This window comes from Tamandua tetradactyla, chromosome 7, assembly GCF_023851605.1.
Source record: "Tamandua tetradactyla isolate mTamTet1 chromosome 7, mTamTet1.pri, whole genome shotgun sequence".
Lineage (NCBI taxonomy): Eukaryota > Metazoa > Chordata > Mammalia > Pilosa > Myrmecophagidae > Tamandua > Tamandua tetradactyla.
Window position 1 is genome coordinate 169,005,116 of NC_135333.1, and position 16,992 is coordinate 169,022,107.

General features: G+C 41.7%; 1 protein-coding gene across 5 annotated transcripts in view; it reads right to left on the reverse strand.

The window, feature by feature from the left end:
• Window positions 1–16,992, reverse strand: part of LOC143642843 (ankyrin repeat and sterile alpha motif domain-containing protein 1B-like) — an 887,705-nt gene that overhangs the window by 51,761 nt on the left and 818,952 nt on the right. The window contains exons 17-18 of one of the 5 annotated variants that reach the window (XM_077111731.1): window positions 11,543–11,619; window positions 10,735–10,870 (exon numbers count right to left, since the gene is read on the reverse strand). The exons of 3 other annotated variants lie outside the window; for them this stretch is intronic. In XM_077111731.1, the coding sequence (XP_076967846.1) occupies window positions 10,747–10,870; window positions 11,543–11,619 (201 nt within the window). In that variant the 3' untranslated portion in view covers window positions 10,735–10,746. Of the gene's footprint in view, window positions 1–10,734; window positions 10,871–11,542; window positions 11,620–16,992 lie in introns of those variants that run through there. One more of the 5 variants, XM_077111730.1, reaches the window with a different exon arrangement.

Consider the following 16,992-nt stretch of genomic DNA (forward strand, 5'->3'; position numbering starts at 1 on the left):
ATCCCTCCCCCCCTCCCAGCAGGGCTCCCGCACCGCCCAGCGCCCAGTGGGTGTCCCCGCAGAGGGCACCACTGATCACGGCTCCGCGCAGGCCCAGGAGGGGAGATTTAAACCCTCCTGGCAGCTCCCAACCCGCCACCGCCGCGCAGTGAGGCCCGTGGGGGGCAGAGACCAGGCCTCCGCAGGGGGCCCAGGTGGGCGACTGGGCGCCTGCCTCCCGGGGTGCGGCTGCTCTCTTGGGGTGCGGCTGTCCCTCCTGGGGGCTTGGTGCCTCGGCGCCTCCCCTTCCCCCCCCCCCCCAAGTTTGGCTCGCGTCCCCTCCTGCGGCGGGCTCAGGGCGGGACTGGCCAGGCTACGAGAAGACGTCATTTCTGCGATTCCGCGTGCCTGGTGATGCCCCGATGCTTGGATTTCAAGCTTTCAATGTCAGATGTAAAGATGAACCGGAAAATTCATGCTAACGTGAAATTTTATTTTTTTCTTACCTTAGAATGACATTAAAAGTAAATAAATTAAAAAAAAAAACATGAATTGAGAGAGGCGGAGGAAGAAAGGAAAAGTTTGTATGTAGCTTTACCTGCATATTTTCTTGCATTTTGCACTGAGCCGCCCCGTTTCATCACTACTGGGCCCCCGTGGACGCCCCCCTGCCCCGGGCTGCGCCCTGAGGCCTGGCCGCCCCTCCCCCCGCAAGACGGGCGCCCTGTGCTTCCAGTGACCTGGGGAAATGGATTTATCCACAGACTTTTCCAAGCGGGTAGGAACGGAGAAACGGGGGCCCTTTCCTCCTAAGGAGGGGGGCATCACCAAATACTAACGAGAGAACTTGCATCTGCAGGCACAGGGCTGGCCCAAACGCCAAGAGGACACTGAGAAATCGGGCCTGACTCCTTGCCCCTTGCCTCGTTCAGTCATGCGCTATCCTTCCATTCACGCATTCAGTTATTTCCACCGCTTACTGAGTGCTTACCGAGGTGCGGGCGCCGCGTGAAGTACGGAGAACTCACATGTGCCGGAGACATGCTGTCTCCTACAGGAGCTCAGAGTCAGGGGACGCCCAAGGGGACAGGCCGGAAGCAGGTCACTGTGCTTCTATGCTCCAAGTACAAAGATGATGGCACGACAGGTATGGTTCCAAGAACGCAGGCATGGGGAGAAGAGATGTTTGGGGAGGGGGTGCTACGTCTGCTGCTTCCTAAGGGATAAGTAAACGTCAGCACGGACACAAAGTGGAGGAGCCGGGGGGAGCAGAACACTGAGATGAGAGACGGTGCGGGAGAGGGAACCACATGGGGACAGGGAACCGCACTGTGGGGAGAGGGAACCGCGCTGTGGGGACAGGGAACCGCATGGGGACAGGGAACCGCGCTGTGGGGACAGGGCACCTCACTGTGGGGACAGGGAACCGCATGGGGACAGGGCACCTCACTGTGGGGACAGGGAACCATGTGGGGACAGGGAACCGCATGGGGACAGGGAACCGCGCTGTGGGGACAGGGAACCACATGGGGACAGGGCACCGCACTGTGGGGAGAGGGAACGGTGCTGTGGGGACAGGGAACTGTGCTGTGGGGAGAGGGAACCGTGAGCCCTCCACTGCTCTCAGAGACAAGAGCCAGAGGCCGGGCCGTGAACCCTGCACGCCAGGGTGCAGCATGGGCTTAGCCTGCAGCTTAGGGAGGTCAGTGAATGGTCTGATGCCTGGAAGGGCAGACGGTTGACTTCACATTTTAGAAATTAAGTCTATGGGCCATGGCGGCTCAGTGGCAGAGTTCTCGCCTGCCATGCCGGAGACCAGGGTTCGGTTTCTGGTACCTGCCCATGTTAAAAAAAAGAAAGAAGGAAAGAAATTAAGCCCAGTGGCTATTTGAAGAGTGGATTTGAAGAGATACAACTGGAGACTGGAAGCTTGGCTAAGAACCTCTAATGATAAAAATACAAGAGACAAAGAAGGTCTGAAGTAGGACAAAAGTAGCAGGGATGTGGATGCATTAGAGAAATACTAAAACTGTCTAGATCTTATTATTGATTATTGATTAAATGTAGGAGTGAGTCAGGGATTTTGTTTACGTGACAGATGAGTAAGCAGCCAGACGAGCAATAACTTCAGCATGTTTGGGACGGGGGTGTCGGGAAGGCTGACGTGTTCTCACTAAGCACGGGTAGGGCCTGGGAAACGGGCAGTGCCGTAGACAGGGGGCTGGAGCGAGGGGAGAGGGCTGGGCTGCAGTTGTGGACGAGGGAATGGTCGGGACCTAGGCGGCAGCTGTGACTACAAAACAGACCCAAGGGCCCGTGGAGAAGACTGGAGAACACCCTGCAAAAGGCAGCGCAAAAGAAGGTAATGAGAGGAAGTGGGCAAGTGTATTGTCACAGGAGCCACAGTGGTCAAGGGTTTCACCAACGAGGAAGTGAACCAGCTGTTAAATGTGCAGAGAGGTCTTGAAAGAAGTGGAAAAGGTCCTTTGATTCGGTCATACAGAGGGGTTCCTGAGGGAATCACAGGAGTATTTTCAAGAGAAGTGTGGGGACAAAAGCCAGATCAAAAGAAGATTGTGAAGTAAAAGGAGTGGAAAGTTAATATAGACCACTCTTTTGAGAAGTTTGAATGACTAAGGGAGAAAAATATTTGTACACAGCTGGAGAGGGAGCAGGATCAAGGAATGTTGTTTTATTTTCTTCTTTCTTTTCTCTTAAGACTAGGAGACACAAGAAGTTTACAGGCAGAAGGGAAAGTACTGGTGGGGAGCGAAAGTGTAAGATACAAGGGAGCAAAAAGAAAACTGGTGGAGGTAGGAGGGATGGGCTGTGGCAGAGAATGGGGATAGGATATTCTCTGTGCTCGGAGGAAAGCAGGGATGGCTGAGGATGTGGGATCTTGTATTTCCAGGTCACAAACTGCGGTCCTTCTGCCATCATTGGCACAAGTCAGTTTCCTTAAGCTGAGGTCAGTCCCACTGCCTCCAGGACCGAAACCGAGCTGCGAAACTTGGAGAAAGTCAGGTAACTGCCCAGTGAGGCTGCTGCAGGCTCACATTGTTTAACTTCTGCCAGACTGCACTGTGCTTGGAAATCTTCTCCTTGTTGGTTCCTATGACAATTCCCCAAGCCTCTAATCTTACCTTTACAAGCTTCAGTCTTCCAAGACCTCCACACCTCCTATTTCGGGTAGTTTGAGGTTATCTATCATGAACGCTTTCATCACTTTCTGTCTCAATTTCCTATGTCCTTGTCTGCATCTCAATTTTTACCTGCAACATTCAAAATTCTACTGATCTTTCATGGTTCAATTCAGGTGATATCCCTTACCTATGTTTTAGTTTCACCTCACATATACATTTTAATTTTATTGCATGTTCATTATGTTACCTTTAAGCTATTTTAGTACTTTTTTTCTCTAAAAAGAAAGGGACTCAATTAACCAAATCATAATAATGCCTTTTCTTGTCTTCTTTTGAATTTCTTTATCTCTTCGACTCATTCTTTTTAGCAGTTTCCCACTAGAATATTAAATTCCAGAAGGGCAGGTAAATATTTTTGCATCTATTCTAAATGTGACAATGCCTTGTATGTAATAGCTTTCTACTCCAACGACTAGATTGGAAGTTCCTGGAATTCAGGAGCCTAGATGGATAAATAGGTATAAAGATATATACATATACAAATATATACTTATAATCTCTAAAGTGCACCAATTTATTGTCAATACCTATTAAATATTGACCAGTAATTGGAGGTATACAAAGAAAAATAAAAACAAAACACAGTCTCTGCTTGGACCCTTTTAAGGGGTACTTGGTAAATGTCTGTTAAATAAACATGGCATTAAAAGCATTAAAATGCAGTGGGGCCTTCTAATATATACAGATGTCAGAATGGTGTATAAAGACTAGTAAATATTAGGAATGGTCTTTACAGGTAAATGGGCTTTTAGCAGGTATAGAGGTGGGAAGGGTATTTCATGCAGAACTTATAGATGAGTCACAGATCTGTAGAAGACATGGCTGGAAGGCAGGGCTGAGGGCAAGATGGCAAGGCTGGAACCACATAATGAGAGGAGTTGAATGACGGGCTGATGAAACTGGACATAACTAAATAGGAAACCTGGAAGCTATCAAAGGTTTAATAGGCAGAGGCTATTATTAGATCTATGCTTTGAAAGCATAACCCTGAGAGCAGGATGTGGGATGGATTTGAAAAGAGTCAGTTTGGGGATCCATGAGGAGCCCCTGCAATATTTTAGGTGAGAGATGACAAGGATTAATCAGAGCAACTTGGCTACAGATGAGACGTCTGTGCGTGTGCACGTGTGTTGAGCGTGGGGGAGGTGGTGAGCAGGAGAAGGTAGGTGCACAGAAACTCTTTGCTGATCTTACCTTTTAAAAGGCATTAAACGGCAAGTAGCAATAATTATGAAAATTGTTTATATATTCTGTAACATATTTCTCTAGCTCAGCTCCAGACAATACTAGTATGTTTTTTTCGTGTTCACCATTACTTATCCTATAACCCTGATTTTGGAACTTTATTCTCTATGATCAGGTGCTCTCTTATTATTTCAGGTCTTAAGTTCTGAGAACGCGATGAACCCATATATCTAGAGAAAGATAAATGTTAATTTGCATCTTTTCTCCTAATGGTACTTGGCAGAGGTCTAAGCAAATAGGGGATACCAAATAAATGTTAAATTGAACTGACTACTAATACCTGGGGTCCCTGTATATTCTCTTATTCCTTGGCTTTTGCAATGCTGTTTTCTATGCCAGGAATCCTTTTTTTCTCTATATTCATTCCTGCTCCCCCCCCCTCCCCGCCCTGCTCCTTTCCCAAGCTCCACTGTCTTTAAGTAGCTCATCACTTCCTCCAGGAAGTCTTGCTTGCTTCCCCTACACTGGGCTAGGTAAATTTTGGTAATTTGCTCACTATTTTTATACCCAGCTTGAGCAACAGGACTGACATATAGTGAATACTTGGTAAATGTCTGTTAAATAAACATGGCATGGTATAGTTTTATTTGTAAATTTCAACATTTCAAAATTTCCATCTTCAAATATCTAGACATAAAGCCTGAGATTCATCCAGTGGGAAAAAGTGACAGGAGATCATCTTGGAAAGTATTTTCTTAATGCTTTTATTAGCAGAAGTTGAAGTAGTTATTTTTATTTGTTTTGAGGACTTTTATGCAATTAAAACTCTGGAGGAGAAACACTGAGACACTCCAAGCTTCACCTTTTGATCCTGTTCCTTTAAGAGTTTACAAAATATCTGCTTTCTATGGGGTATGGACTATCATCTTCAGTTTCTAAGTTCCTGTGGGGCAGGGGTAGGAATTGTCTCAAAATTAGAAAGTATTTGTGGGAGCAAAAGTACAAAGAAACGAGAACACAGATTCCATTTGAGAGGCTTTGAGGGCCGAGCTTTAGAGCTGTGAAGGTAATCCAAGGCCACAGACAACACAAGTCCTTCGCTCTGGGGCATTCATTTATCCGGTGAAACTTTATCTACGAGCTCCCAGTGCCATATTGTGCACAAGAATTATAGGTGTTAAGGAAATCAGGCATGGGTCCTGCTCTTATGGGGTTTAGAATTTAGGAGTGAAAGCAGCGGTTGTCACCTGATTTTGAGGAGGTTGACTTAAAACGAGACCCAGTTTTGAAATTGGCTTCCAAGAGCATGAGTAGTTTCTGGGAAAAAAGCTCCGTGCAAACACATACGTATTCCTAAAACAGGCTGTGACTTAGGGTGAGGAATTCTCCTTAACGGGTTCTTTCCCAAGAGTCTCTTTAAGGGCTTAGAACTTCACTTTGGTCCAAGTACTGAAATATGTGCCATTACCGTCTGGGGATGAGTTTTCTAACAGGAGCTAGAAGAGGATCAATTACCACTGGCAGCCTAATTTCCCAGGTGAAGACATCGCCCATTCCTCTTGTCTCTTCACAACCAAAATCTACTATGTCTTCTTCAGAATCATCAGCCACTACCATGGCATAGTAGAAAATATCCTAGAATAGTTAAGCGTTAGATTAACAATACTCACAGCTGAGATGCCACTAAGTGCTCCAAAGAATAACAATGAACGTGACTAAGAGACTCCTAGTTCCTTGGAAAAATCCAGGGTTAGGACAAGATCAGGAGATTCTCTTGTCCAACATTAGGATAGTCTAAAGCTACGTATGCACCTAAACAGTGTTTTGGGATTTCATCCCGGACAGTATTTTCTAAGAGCTGAGTCTTTAAATGATGCAATAGAAATACGAAGGGTGGTAGGCCTAGGCAAGGTATGCCTTGAAAATTGTTGCCAGTTTCCAAAGGCGCTTTTTGATTGTCAAAATTTGATTACTAAATGGTAATTGCAGAATCAGAACATTCTTAGAGTATTTTTCAATTTAGCTTTCAGTGACATTATCTGACTGGACAGTAAAGGCTGGTAAGTTAATAGATTTCATACTTGAAAGTAACTATTAAGAGAAAGAGCTGTATTCCAGATATTTTCTCCTGACATGGTGCTTGGTTTTATTTATTTATTTTTTTACCACATCATAATGGTGGATGCTGCAGAGGATATAAATACATTAAACTCAGGATATGAAAATAAAATAAAATAATAGGAGAGTAAACCCATAGCCTACTTTGGTAACTGCTTCTCAGGAGGCATTTCTTATTTTTGAAGTGTGGCAGCTACACTCTGTTTAGATAACGGTGTCCAGTGGAAGTGATGAGAATGGGAGATGGAGATGCTCATGTATGAAGAAGCCGACTGGAACGCCATATGATAAATCAGGGACCTCAATGATGCTGCCTTTGATTTATAAAGTAAGCACAAATTAAAATGTTGGCTGGAAGAACTTGACATCCTATAACTTCCCAAGGACTGTCCTTGGGGGACGTGTATTTCTCTAGAACTAACATCTGGCATTCCTTTTCGTAGTATTAGACCAAAGTATGGGGTAATGAAAGTGGAAAGGCCTTATGCAATCTTAATAATCTTTATACTCAGAGGGTTCCGTTGAAGCAAGTAACTGAATAAGATTTAATAAGAACAAGCCTGCCGAGAACTATCGGGCCAGGTAGCCGAGCCGAGTGTTTGAGTGAGTTCTAACACAGGGGCTCCGGTAGGTAAGTGCAATATTCCTGGGAGCCAGCCCCTTCTTCTATGAGGCTGAAATAGAGAGAAAGCATTCCCAGAAAGACACAGGGAGGTCCGAGTAGATAAATAACATATATATATGTGTCTACATAGATGTGTGATATAAATATGTAATGTATAAATAAGAGATATCTACATAGATGTTTATGTAAAGAACAAACTTGCTAGAGGAAGAGAGAAATGAAAACACACAATGATTAAAAAAAGGAAAAAAACTGTTTTACTACAGAGACGTTAAACTTGACACATCCTTTGAATTCAGGGTCTGTCTGTCTGTCTGTCTGTCTATCTATCTATCTATCTAGCTAGCTAGCTAGCTATCTATCTAGCTATCTAGCTAGCTATCTATCTAGCTATCTAGCTATCTAGCTATCTATCTAATTTCTCTTAGAACCTTTCCCCAGGCCCCTAAGAAAGAAGAAACAGAATGAAGAACTGGTTATTTCTCATCCTCCAGAGGAGAGGCTCAGCAAGGTCAAATGATCTCATCCTGATACCACAGCCAATAACTGGAAGAACTACATCCCTAGCCCCTGTGACTGCTAGTCTGATACTTTTTTTCCCACCACACATTGTGGAAGATGATGATTCTTGAAATAGTTACAGTGGATTCAGCTTGTGAATATAACCTGGTATGACAGAAAATTCACTTTGTGCAAACTTCCATGCAGTGATCAAATACATTTTAACCCGTGGTCCAGGTTTATTTTTCTCCAGCTAAAATGTGTGCCTAAGGATAGAAACTGTCTTAGTCCATCTATTATCTACGGCCTATAGCACAGTAATTCACACATACTAGATAGTCAATACGTATCTGGAGAATGAATAAATGAATGAATGAACGCAAAGGAACTGATGTGGAAAAACCACCCCCAGATATTGAGGCTGTGACGAAAAGAGTGGGGTGCATGCAGAAGAAAAAAGAGGATGGAGTGTTGCTGAGCGGTCATGTTTACAGAATTGGGTACTAATATTGGGGAACATAAAAATAAATTAGAGATAGTAAGACATAATAGAAAAGAAGATAATGTTTCTTGTTTTGTTTGCTTTTAAGGTTGATGCTTTTATTTATGAACATCACAACAGGATTTGAACTAAAAAGAGAACAGATGAGAAGAGTAGGTGACTTGAGAAATGGTTGATGAGAAAAAGTAGGAAACAGCTTAGAAACTAGAAGAGGATAAGGGAGGAATTGGATGTTTGAAGGGGAGGGAGCAACCCTTGGTTTTTCAAGTGAAGTAATTTCTTTTGCCAGCTCAGCTAGCTTATGGTTACCCTGCTTGTTACATACAACGAGAGTGACATGAACACAAAGCAAATGAACGTATGACATTTTCACTCTTCGCCAGATCCTGAGCTAGATGCAGCCAAGTATGGTGGGTCAGCTCCTGAGCCTTAGAGACAGACACATCTAAGACTGAGGCCCAGTCCACAGTTCCCTAGCTATGTGCCTGGGGAGGGTGTCCTCTCGGGACCTCGAATTCTTCATCTCTAAGTTTTGCCCTCCATGAAACAGATAACGTTGTGTACCTTGCAGGGTCTTTTTTAAGATTAAAAATATGTGTCAATAATATAAATGCCATTTTTCATTTATTCACTTATTCACATGTCCCCATTTAAGAAGGGAAAACTGGGGCACAGTGGTAGGGTGGTATGACTAAAGTCACACTGTTGGGTCGGAGTTCAAACCCAGGTAGTTGTCTTCATGCTCTTGACCGACATGCTAAATCATGTGGTTGGACAATGCTTCCATCTACAACGCAATGGTCACAAGCCCATGTACTGCACCTGACAATGGTCAAACACCATGATCTCTGCTTTAAGACAAAGAAGGTAAAGCCAAGAGAAAGAAGCTCATTGACCAAAACTCCAATCATGAATTAGTGGCAGAACTTGAAATCACACACCCAGCATTTATGACCATAAATATAAATATAAGAAGGAGAGCTGGCTCTGCAGCCCAGGCAGGGGCCCATATCATCCCTATTTTATATTTAGGTGGTCTTTCTGTATTATTTTTAAAGCCTTCTGATAGCAAAGTTGAAACCCAGCTAGGTGGATCAAATAAATGGAAAACTGAAAGCAAAGGCATGAGCTTGATGAGTGGATTTGAGCTTCTCACTACAGGGGTCCCTGGTCAGTTATCTCTCACTGAGGGGTGTTATCAGTCCAGGGTAGAACGACTTAGATTTTTAAGAAGGTGCAAAACCACCACCATAAAATCAGATAAATCTACACAGTTGGGAATAAATTCTATCATAGAAATACATCCTGCCTTATATCAAAGAGAGCCAAGAAACCATGCCAAGACGTTCTTGGATGAAAACTGACATTTTCTGGTGTGGAGACAGAAGTGGAAGCAATGATTGGGCAGTGATGTTATGAACAGTGCTAAAATATTTATCATCATTCCAGGTCATTTATTCACCTACCCTTTTAATGCTCATTTCTTTTGTGCCACTGGATTGAGCTTAATAACAAAGAATGAAATTGACTTTGCTTTTATATATTGGCATGAAGCAAGAAACTCCTCCATTGCCTAGTTTGAAAAATAAAAGCATTTCTGAGAAATATTAGAACATTAGAACGTTCTTTCAGGAATGTGGCTTTTGCCATCAATAAACCTGCTGGGTTTATTTGAGTGGGCTATGAATTTTTATTTATTGATTTATTTTTGGTAACTCCCTGCAACCTGAATATTTTGACGGGGAATGGAAGGGGACTGATAAAACAATTAAAATTGTGATTTCTTCACAATATCAATGACCTCTTAATGCATCTTTCTAGACTTTATGCAGATACCTCCTCTTCAGGCAGCCTGTTACAAGTCCCCGTTCTTACTGAACTGTCTTTCCTCTCTGCTCCAGGGGCATTTCCTGCCAGCCAGGACCCACCGCTGCCCCAGCACACTGCTTCTGAGCGCCCTGCCTGCACAGCTGTGCCCAGGGACAATGGTCAGGCAGTGGCCACATCTCCCATCAGCCCCTGGCACGTGGCCAGCATGCCGACAGCGTTTACTGAACAGAAGTGAATTTCTGAATGACAGCCAGTCCTGCAGACAGTAGCATGTTCCCTCTATCTGCATGAAATTCACTCTTTCATGCCCAGGAAGTCCGTTGCAAACACCGTTTTTCTAATGGCATCAAGAACTTGTAAAGTTGAAGAAAAGTGAATCTTATTTCCCAGGTCAGTACTTGGTTTTCAGATTCTCACTATCAGGCTTATATAATATTAAAAGTATGTTTTAAACTATCATTTCTATTTCTCATGCTTGAAGGATACTTTTGCTAGCGTCCTCACAGCTTTCTATTTTGGCTCTGAATCCAGAGACATGAAAGAGGCTTGACTCAGCTGCCGCTTAATACAGCACAAGCCTGCAAGAGAAGACTATTATGTAAGCTCAAGTGTATTTTAAGGTTTTTTTTTTCAGAGCCAGTACCTAAATGCTACCTTCCAACCTTATGAAACTGCTGAAACTCTGTGTGTGGGAAAGGAGGTCCTCTACTTGCTCCGCATTACTTATGAGAATGAAAAAATAAAGGCAGTTGATTAAGGGTTAGCAATTTTCTTTTCTTTCTTTACACGTACTTGTAATTCATTTAATGCAGGAAGTGGGCTGAGTTTTCTTGTTCTTTCCGATTCACTGTCAGGGAGATTTCTTGCCAGCCTGCTGTAGTTACCATGGCAACAAGACGATGGTGACAATAATATGATCTCATGAGCCTGTGTCAATAGCATCAGATCATCACGATTGAGGATAATTTTGACAATAAGTTTCAATTATAGATTCAGGATTTATTAGCATTTGATTAATTTACCAGAAATCCCGAGGAATTATAGCCCTAAACTGCTGATAAAAAAGTGTTCACAAAGGTTGATATTCTCCTCTCGCTAACGCTTTATATTATATGGCATTCTAAAATGTAGAAAATGCTTTCATATAAATTATCCACTTTAATTTTCGTTAGGCAGGACAGGTATTATAGCTCCCATTTTGTAGAGGAAGAAATAAAGGTTCATGCAATGCGCTTGTATAAGGGAGCAAAGTAACTGCAGTGAGCTGGGGCTGCAAGTAGGACCCTGAGACATCTGCTCCATATCCCTTTAAAGGATTCCACATATTGAAAATTGAGGGGTATTAGGAAAATATTCTTAGGTGTATAGGTTATACCTTGGAATGTCTGAATTAAAAGATTTAAAATGTGTCTGTGATAAAGAATGACCAGTTTGAATATACTAATATTTTACATTGGGTAATTATTCATGCTTTTTGCATCCCCCCCTTGCAACCGTCTCTCCTAAGGCTTCTCTGACAGCATGTGAATAAATAGATGCTGCCTCTTCCCTTTGTCCATTTCTTATAACCTTGTTTTGTTTTGTTTACTGGTTGCATACCTTTTCCCACTGTGAGCTTCCTGAAGACAGGAAACGCGTGATGAATTCTTGATACGTCTCCATCCCTGGCACAGTACCTGATACATAATAGACATACCACAGATGCTTGGTACTTGTTAAATTTAACTCATCTGACACTCACACAACCTCATAATGGCAGTTGTTATAATCTGCTATTTTAAGAATGGATAAACAGAGGGTGCCTACATTATCGTAGGAAGTTTAAGACTCCTGTCTTCACCACGTGCTCTTTTCACATTCCCCTATCTGCTTTGTTCCTTCATTTATTCTTTCAGTCAGTCTTTCATTCATTCAGCAAATATTCTTTGGTTGCTTCTTATACATCAAGCACTGCTCTATGCTGGGACACAAAACTAACCTTCCCACAGCCTCCACCACGAAAGGGCTCACAGGCAGTGTTCTGCAGATCATTTTCTGCCTATGCGAGTAGGTAAAATAAAATCTTACATGGAGCCTCAGGTATGCATTCCACGATTTCCCCACTTAACTGACCCTTTAAAAGTATCTTCAGAATGTATTTGAAGTCTGTTTTTAAAGCACAGTTTAAGAGTCAGGCCAACCTTGAGCCATCACTAAATTAGGACTAATTCTGTACATTGATTTTTCTCAAGAGTGTCAGATCAGAAAATCAGACACCCTGGGAACCAACTTCACAGAGTTCCCAAACTTAACATGCCCAAAATGGAACCCACTATCTGCTCTCCACAGATGGGACAGGGTAGACAGAGACAAATCTGAGGTTAGATTCCTGACTACCATTTGATATGCCACTTACATTATTTTAAGTGTTCCTTCATTTGTACCTGGCACATAACACAAGTCCATACTTCTTGAATTAATTATTAATGAATAAGTCAATAATAAGGATGAAAAATGATAACACAAAATAGTAATATCTGGAAAGGTGGTAGCATTAGGAGTACTCGAGAAATATTTTTTAAATGAATGAACGGGCTAAATAAATATGTTTAGGTACCTTTCCTAAAACATATTCAAACACCAAGACAAAACTTATGAATTATCTTTACTTCTCTCTCCTCCAGTTCTACACCACAGGGTCAGGTTTATATTACACCTGCAATGTCTTGGCTTTGTCTCTTTCTCTCCATCCCATGCCATGCTCCAGTCCAGTCATCACCTTTTCTCATTTAGACTATCATAGTAGCCCCTTGATTCAACCTCCTGATTTTTCAGTTTCTCCCATTCCACGCTATTGCACAAATTCTCATTTTTAAACATACATATGATCAGAGAGCTCCTCTGGTCGAAAATTTTGTATTTACTCTAATTTTCTAATTAAGAAACTTTTTAGCATGGCAATCAGGATTGTTCAAAAGGTCACCTTCTTTTCCATCTCCAATCATCCCTCTTCATACATTCTAAGTTTGAACTTTCTGATTCCCTAAATAGACTTTCAGACAGCTAAGATTTTTGATTTTATGCCTATTTCATGGAATAATAGCTTTGAAATACATTGTACAAAAATTTACAAAAAAATTCATATCTCTATATAATGAAGCTTCAAAAAGACCACATGGTAGGCAGATAAGATATTTTCATTTCGCTTATTGGGAAATCAAAAATCAGAGAGGTTAAATAATTGCAGTTATCATAACCTTTCTGAGGACTATGTGGGAAAATATTTCCATCTGTGCTGATGGTTGAGCAATGGAAATACCTCAATCTAAATATTCAAAATAACAACTCTGACTTCCAAATGTGGATGCTGAATATTTGCTCAGCTCTTTAGTACAGAGGCTGAAAATAAGTAGGAATCTAAGGCGCTACTATTTCCTAGTTGTGTAGACTTGGATGAGTTATTTAATCTCTCTGTCCTACTATTTCTCCATCACTAAATGGGGGTACCAAAAGTCTCTACCTCGTAGGATTGCCATAAGAGTTCAGTTGAATGAGCGTAACAGGCGTAACTTACTAAAATAATACCTATTACATAGGAAGTACTCCTAAATGTTCTTGCTGTGATAATATTAGTTATGTCCTAGGACTGTCAGCATTACTTTATGAGCTAATGTAGATAAGACCTAAGTACAAGTGCTTGGTATGAAGTGGTCAATAAAATGTAACCACTGCAGCTATTACTCATATAAGTGTTTCACCCACAACATTTTGATCTTGTTGAGGTTAGAGACTGTCTTGTCTGTTATCTTTACTTTCATCTTAATTCCTTCTAATGAGTAGATTAAATATTTAAATAATAAAGGGCTTTAAAATAAAAATGACTTAAGTATAATTTAAATTAGTAGGGCAAATCCCAAATTCTAAGTTGATTCATACTTGTACTCTCACATAAACACATTAAATTCTAGAAAAATCTACCATTTAAAACATCTACTCTAATTACTATAGTACACAGATATAGTGGTTGTCTAAAAACATATGAGTGTAACATAATAAGTTGAATTTAAATGATAAAAATGTATTCTCTTACTGAGAAAGGAAGCAAGAATGTAGATGAATTTATCACACTAAAAAGGTTGAAAACTTTCTCCTGGAGGTTGGCATATCCCAGGAAGGAATGGAATTAATTATGTCTGTATATAAGAACATCTTAATGCAGTGAATTTTTTTATTATGCAGCTTTATATAGCAGCTTCTCCTGTAAGACTGACTATACGGTGTTGAGTGTTAAATTCAGTAGCTAACTCACATCTTCCCACTTTCAAAAAGAGGCTTTGGGAATAAAGTTAATATCCTACTTACCAAATTAAAATATAATATTGTGTGCTGCGATGCTGTGAGCCCACCCGCCCACCAGACTGCAGATGAGTTGTTATTCATATGCTTGAATTAAGTACTATGCATATTTCTAGTTCACTATCAAAAGTAACTGCACGTACACCAAAAAAAAAAAAAATCTGGATGGAAGAAAATGAATGAGCAGTTAAAAATGAGTGCAAGCATGAACTGCAAAGTCCCCTTGGGGGACTGGGGAAAAAAGAGGAACTATTCAACTTCTCCATGTGGAGAATTTCTGATATTCTCACAAGTAATGGGGGTAACCAAATCAGTAGGCCAAGCCCTCAATCTTGGGGTTCACCCCTATGAAAATTATTCCTGCAAAGGATAGGCTAAGCCTACTTAAAATTAGGCCTAAGAGTCACCCCCAGAGAACCTCTTTTGTTGCTCAGATGTGGCCTCTCTCTCTAAGCCAACTCGGCAGGTGAACTTACTGCCCTCCGTGTACATGGGACATGACTCCCGGGGTGTAACTCTCCCTGGCAACGTGGGAGAGAGCTCCTGGGATGAACTAGAATGTGGCTTGACCAAAAGGGGGAAGAGAGAAATGAGACAAAACAAAGTTTCAGTGGCCAGGAGATTTTAAACAGGGCCAGGAGGTTATCCTGGAGGTTATTCTTATGTATTATATAACTATCCCTTTTTAGTTTATGGTATGCTGGAGTGGCTGGAGGGGAGTACCTGAAATTGTTGAGCTGTGTTTCAGTAGCTTTCATTCTTGAAGACGATTGTATAAAGATATAATGTTTACAATGTGACTGTGGGATTGTGAAAACCTTGTGTCAGATGCTCTTTTTATCCAGGGTATGGACAGAAGAGTAAAAAAAAAATGGATAAAAAAATAAATAATAGGTGGGACAAAGCATAAAATAAATTGGGTAGATGGAAGTACTAGTGGTCAATGAGAGAGAGGGGTAAGATGTATGGTATGTATGAGCTTTTTCTTTTTTTTTCTGGAGTGATGCAGTTGTTCTAAAATATGATCATGGTGATAAATATACAACTCTGTGGGGTATTGTGAGCCATTGATTGTATTCCAGGTATGGAATATATGTGTGTGAAGATTTCTCAATAAAAATATTTTTAAAAATGAGTGCAAATGACTTTAACAATACTAGATAGATATTATTTGTTTTGGACAAATATTTTACTTGGAGTTTACTAATCTTCTACTATCAGGACTCAGGGGCTGCTGGCCCAAATAAAGACTTTCCTGGGATTCTCTCCCAGAGGTCCAGAAGCGCCAGATCAAGGCTTGTGCTCTCAGAATTACAACAGCAGCAACAAAAACAACAGCCCCCATTCCTGAGTGTTTACTTCATGCCAGCACCACGCGCTGCTTCTGCAGCAGGGTGGGGTTGAGCTCTGTGGCAGGCTGAAGAATGGCCCTCAAAGATATCAGCTTCTAATTTACGGGCCTGTACATGCTACCTTATTTGGAAAAAGAGCCTTTGCAGAGGTGATTAAGTTAAATCTCTTTACATGGGGGGATTATCTTGGATTATCTGGATGGGTCCTAAATACAATCACATGTATCCTTATAAAATGGAAGCAGAGGGCTATTTGGTGGCCAGACAAGGAGGGAGCAACGTGACCCCCAAGGCAGAGGTTGGGATGATGTGGCCACAAGTCAAGGAGTGTTGGCAGACACTAGAAGGTGGACAAGGTAAGGAATGAATTTTCCCCTAGGACTTGTGGAGGAAGCATTGCCCTGCCAATGCCTTGATTTTGGACTCCTTGGTTTCAGAAACTGGGAAGATCAATTTTAGGTTTTGCATGTGTTTTTTTGGTGAGATGTCAGGTTTGTGGTAATTTGTTACAGTGGTCACAGCAACTAGTATAGGCTTTAAGTATCCAACCATTGAACTAATATCAAAATACTGCTGAGCTGTGCATTATTTCTTTACTAGCATCCCAAGTTCTTGACTCTCCTGCTCTGGGGAGCTGCTGGTTGTGAGAGTAGAGCTATTAAAGCATCCCTCCAATCTTAAGTATCATCAGTTGACAGTTTTGCAAAATCTTTTCCATCATCAGCCCTACCTACGTGCAGGATGGAATTGACACACAGGTAGAGTGAGTCAGAAGCTAACTTAAATGATTTGTTTTTCCTAAGTAGATCTTCTTAAATATGGAACTACCAGTTATTTCAATGTTTCTTTATGGAGTACACTTTTGTGTTTTGAATCCACTAGTAATTAAAACATGGCAATGCTTGTGACTGTAATGAATATAAAAGAGATAGATGTATTTATTCTTTCTGTCAGAAAAATTTCAGAAACCTACTATGCACGAGGCATTGATTTAGACACTAGACATTCAATGATGTACATGACACGTTTCCTGGCATCACTTAAATTCTTTTTGAGATGAAAAGAAATATTAACAAGTCACAAATAGTACAAAGCAGGGTGTGGGAATGCCATCTGGAGAGGCTGGAGGCAAGGCTGACATTCAGGCTTCCAGCTTAGTGGCTGAAAAAAACCAACAACATTGGAGCCATTCACTGCCTGGGGACTGCCAGAGAAGAAGCAGATTTGGGGAGCATGGTACATTGGAGGTAAATGTGGAACATCTGTGGGTTCAGTGCTCAGGAGAGAGAGATCTCAAGTGAAGGTATGGGTTTGGGAATCATCTGGAAAAGAGTGGCATTTGAAGCCCTAGGAATGGAACTG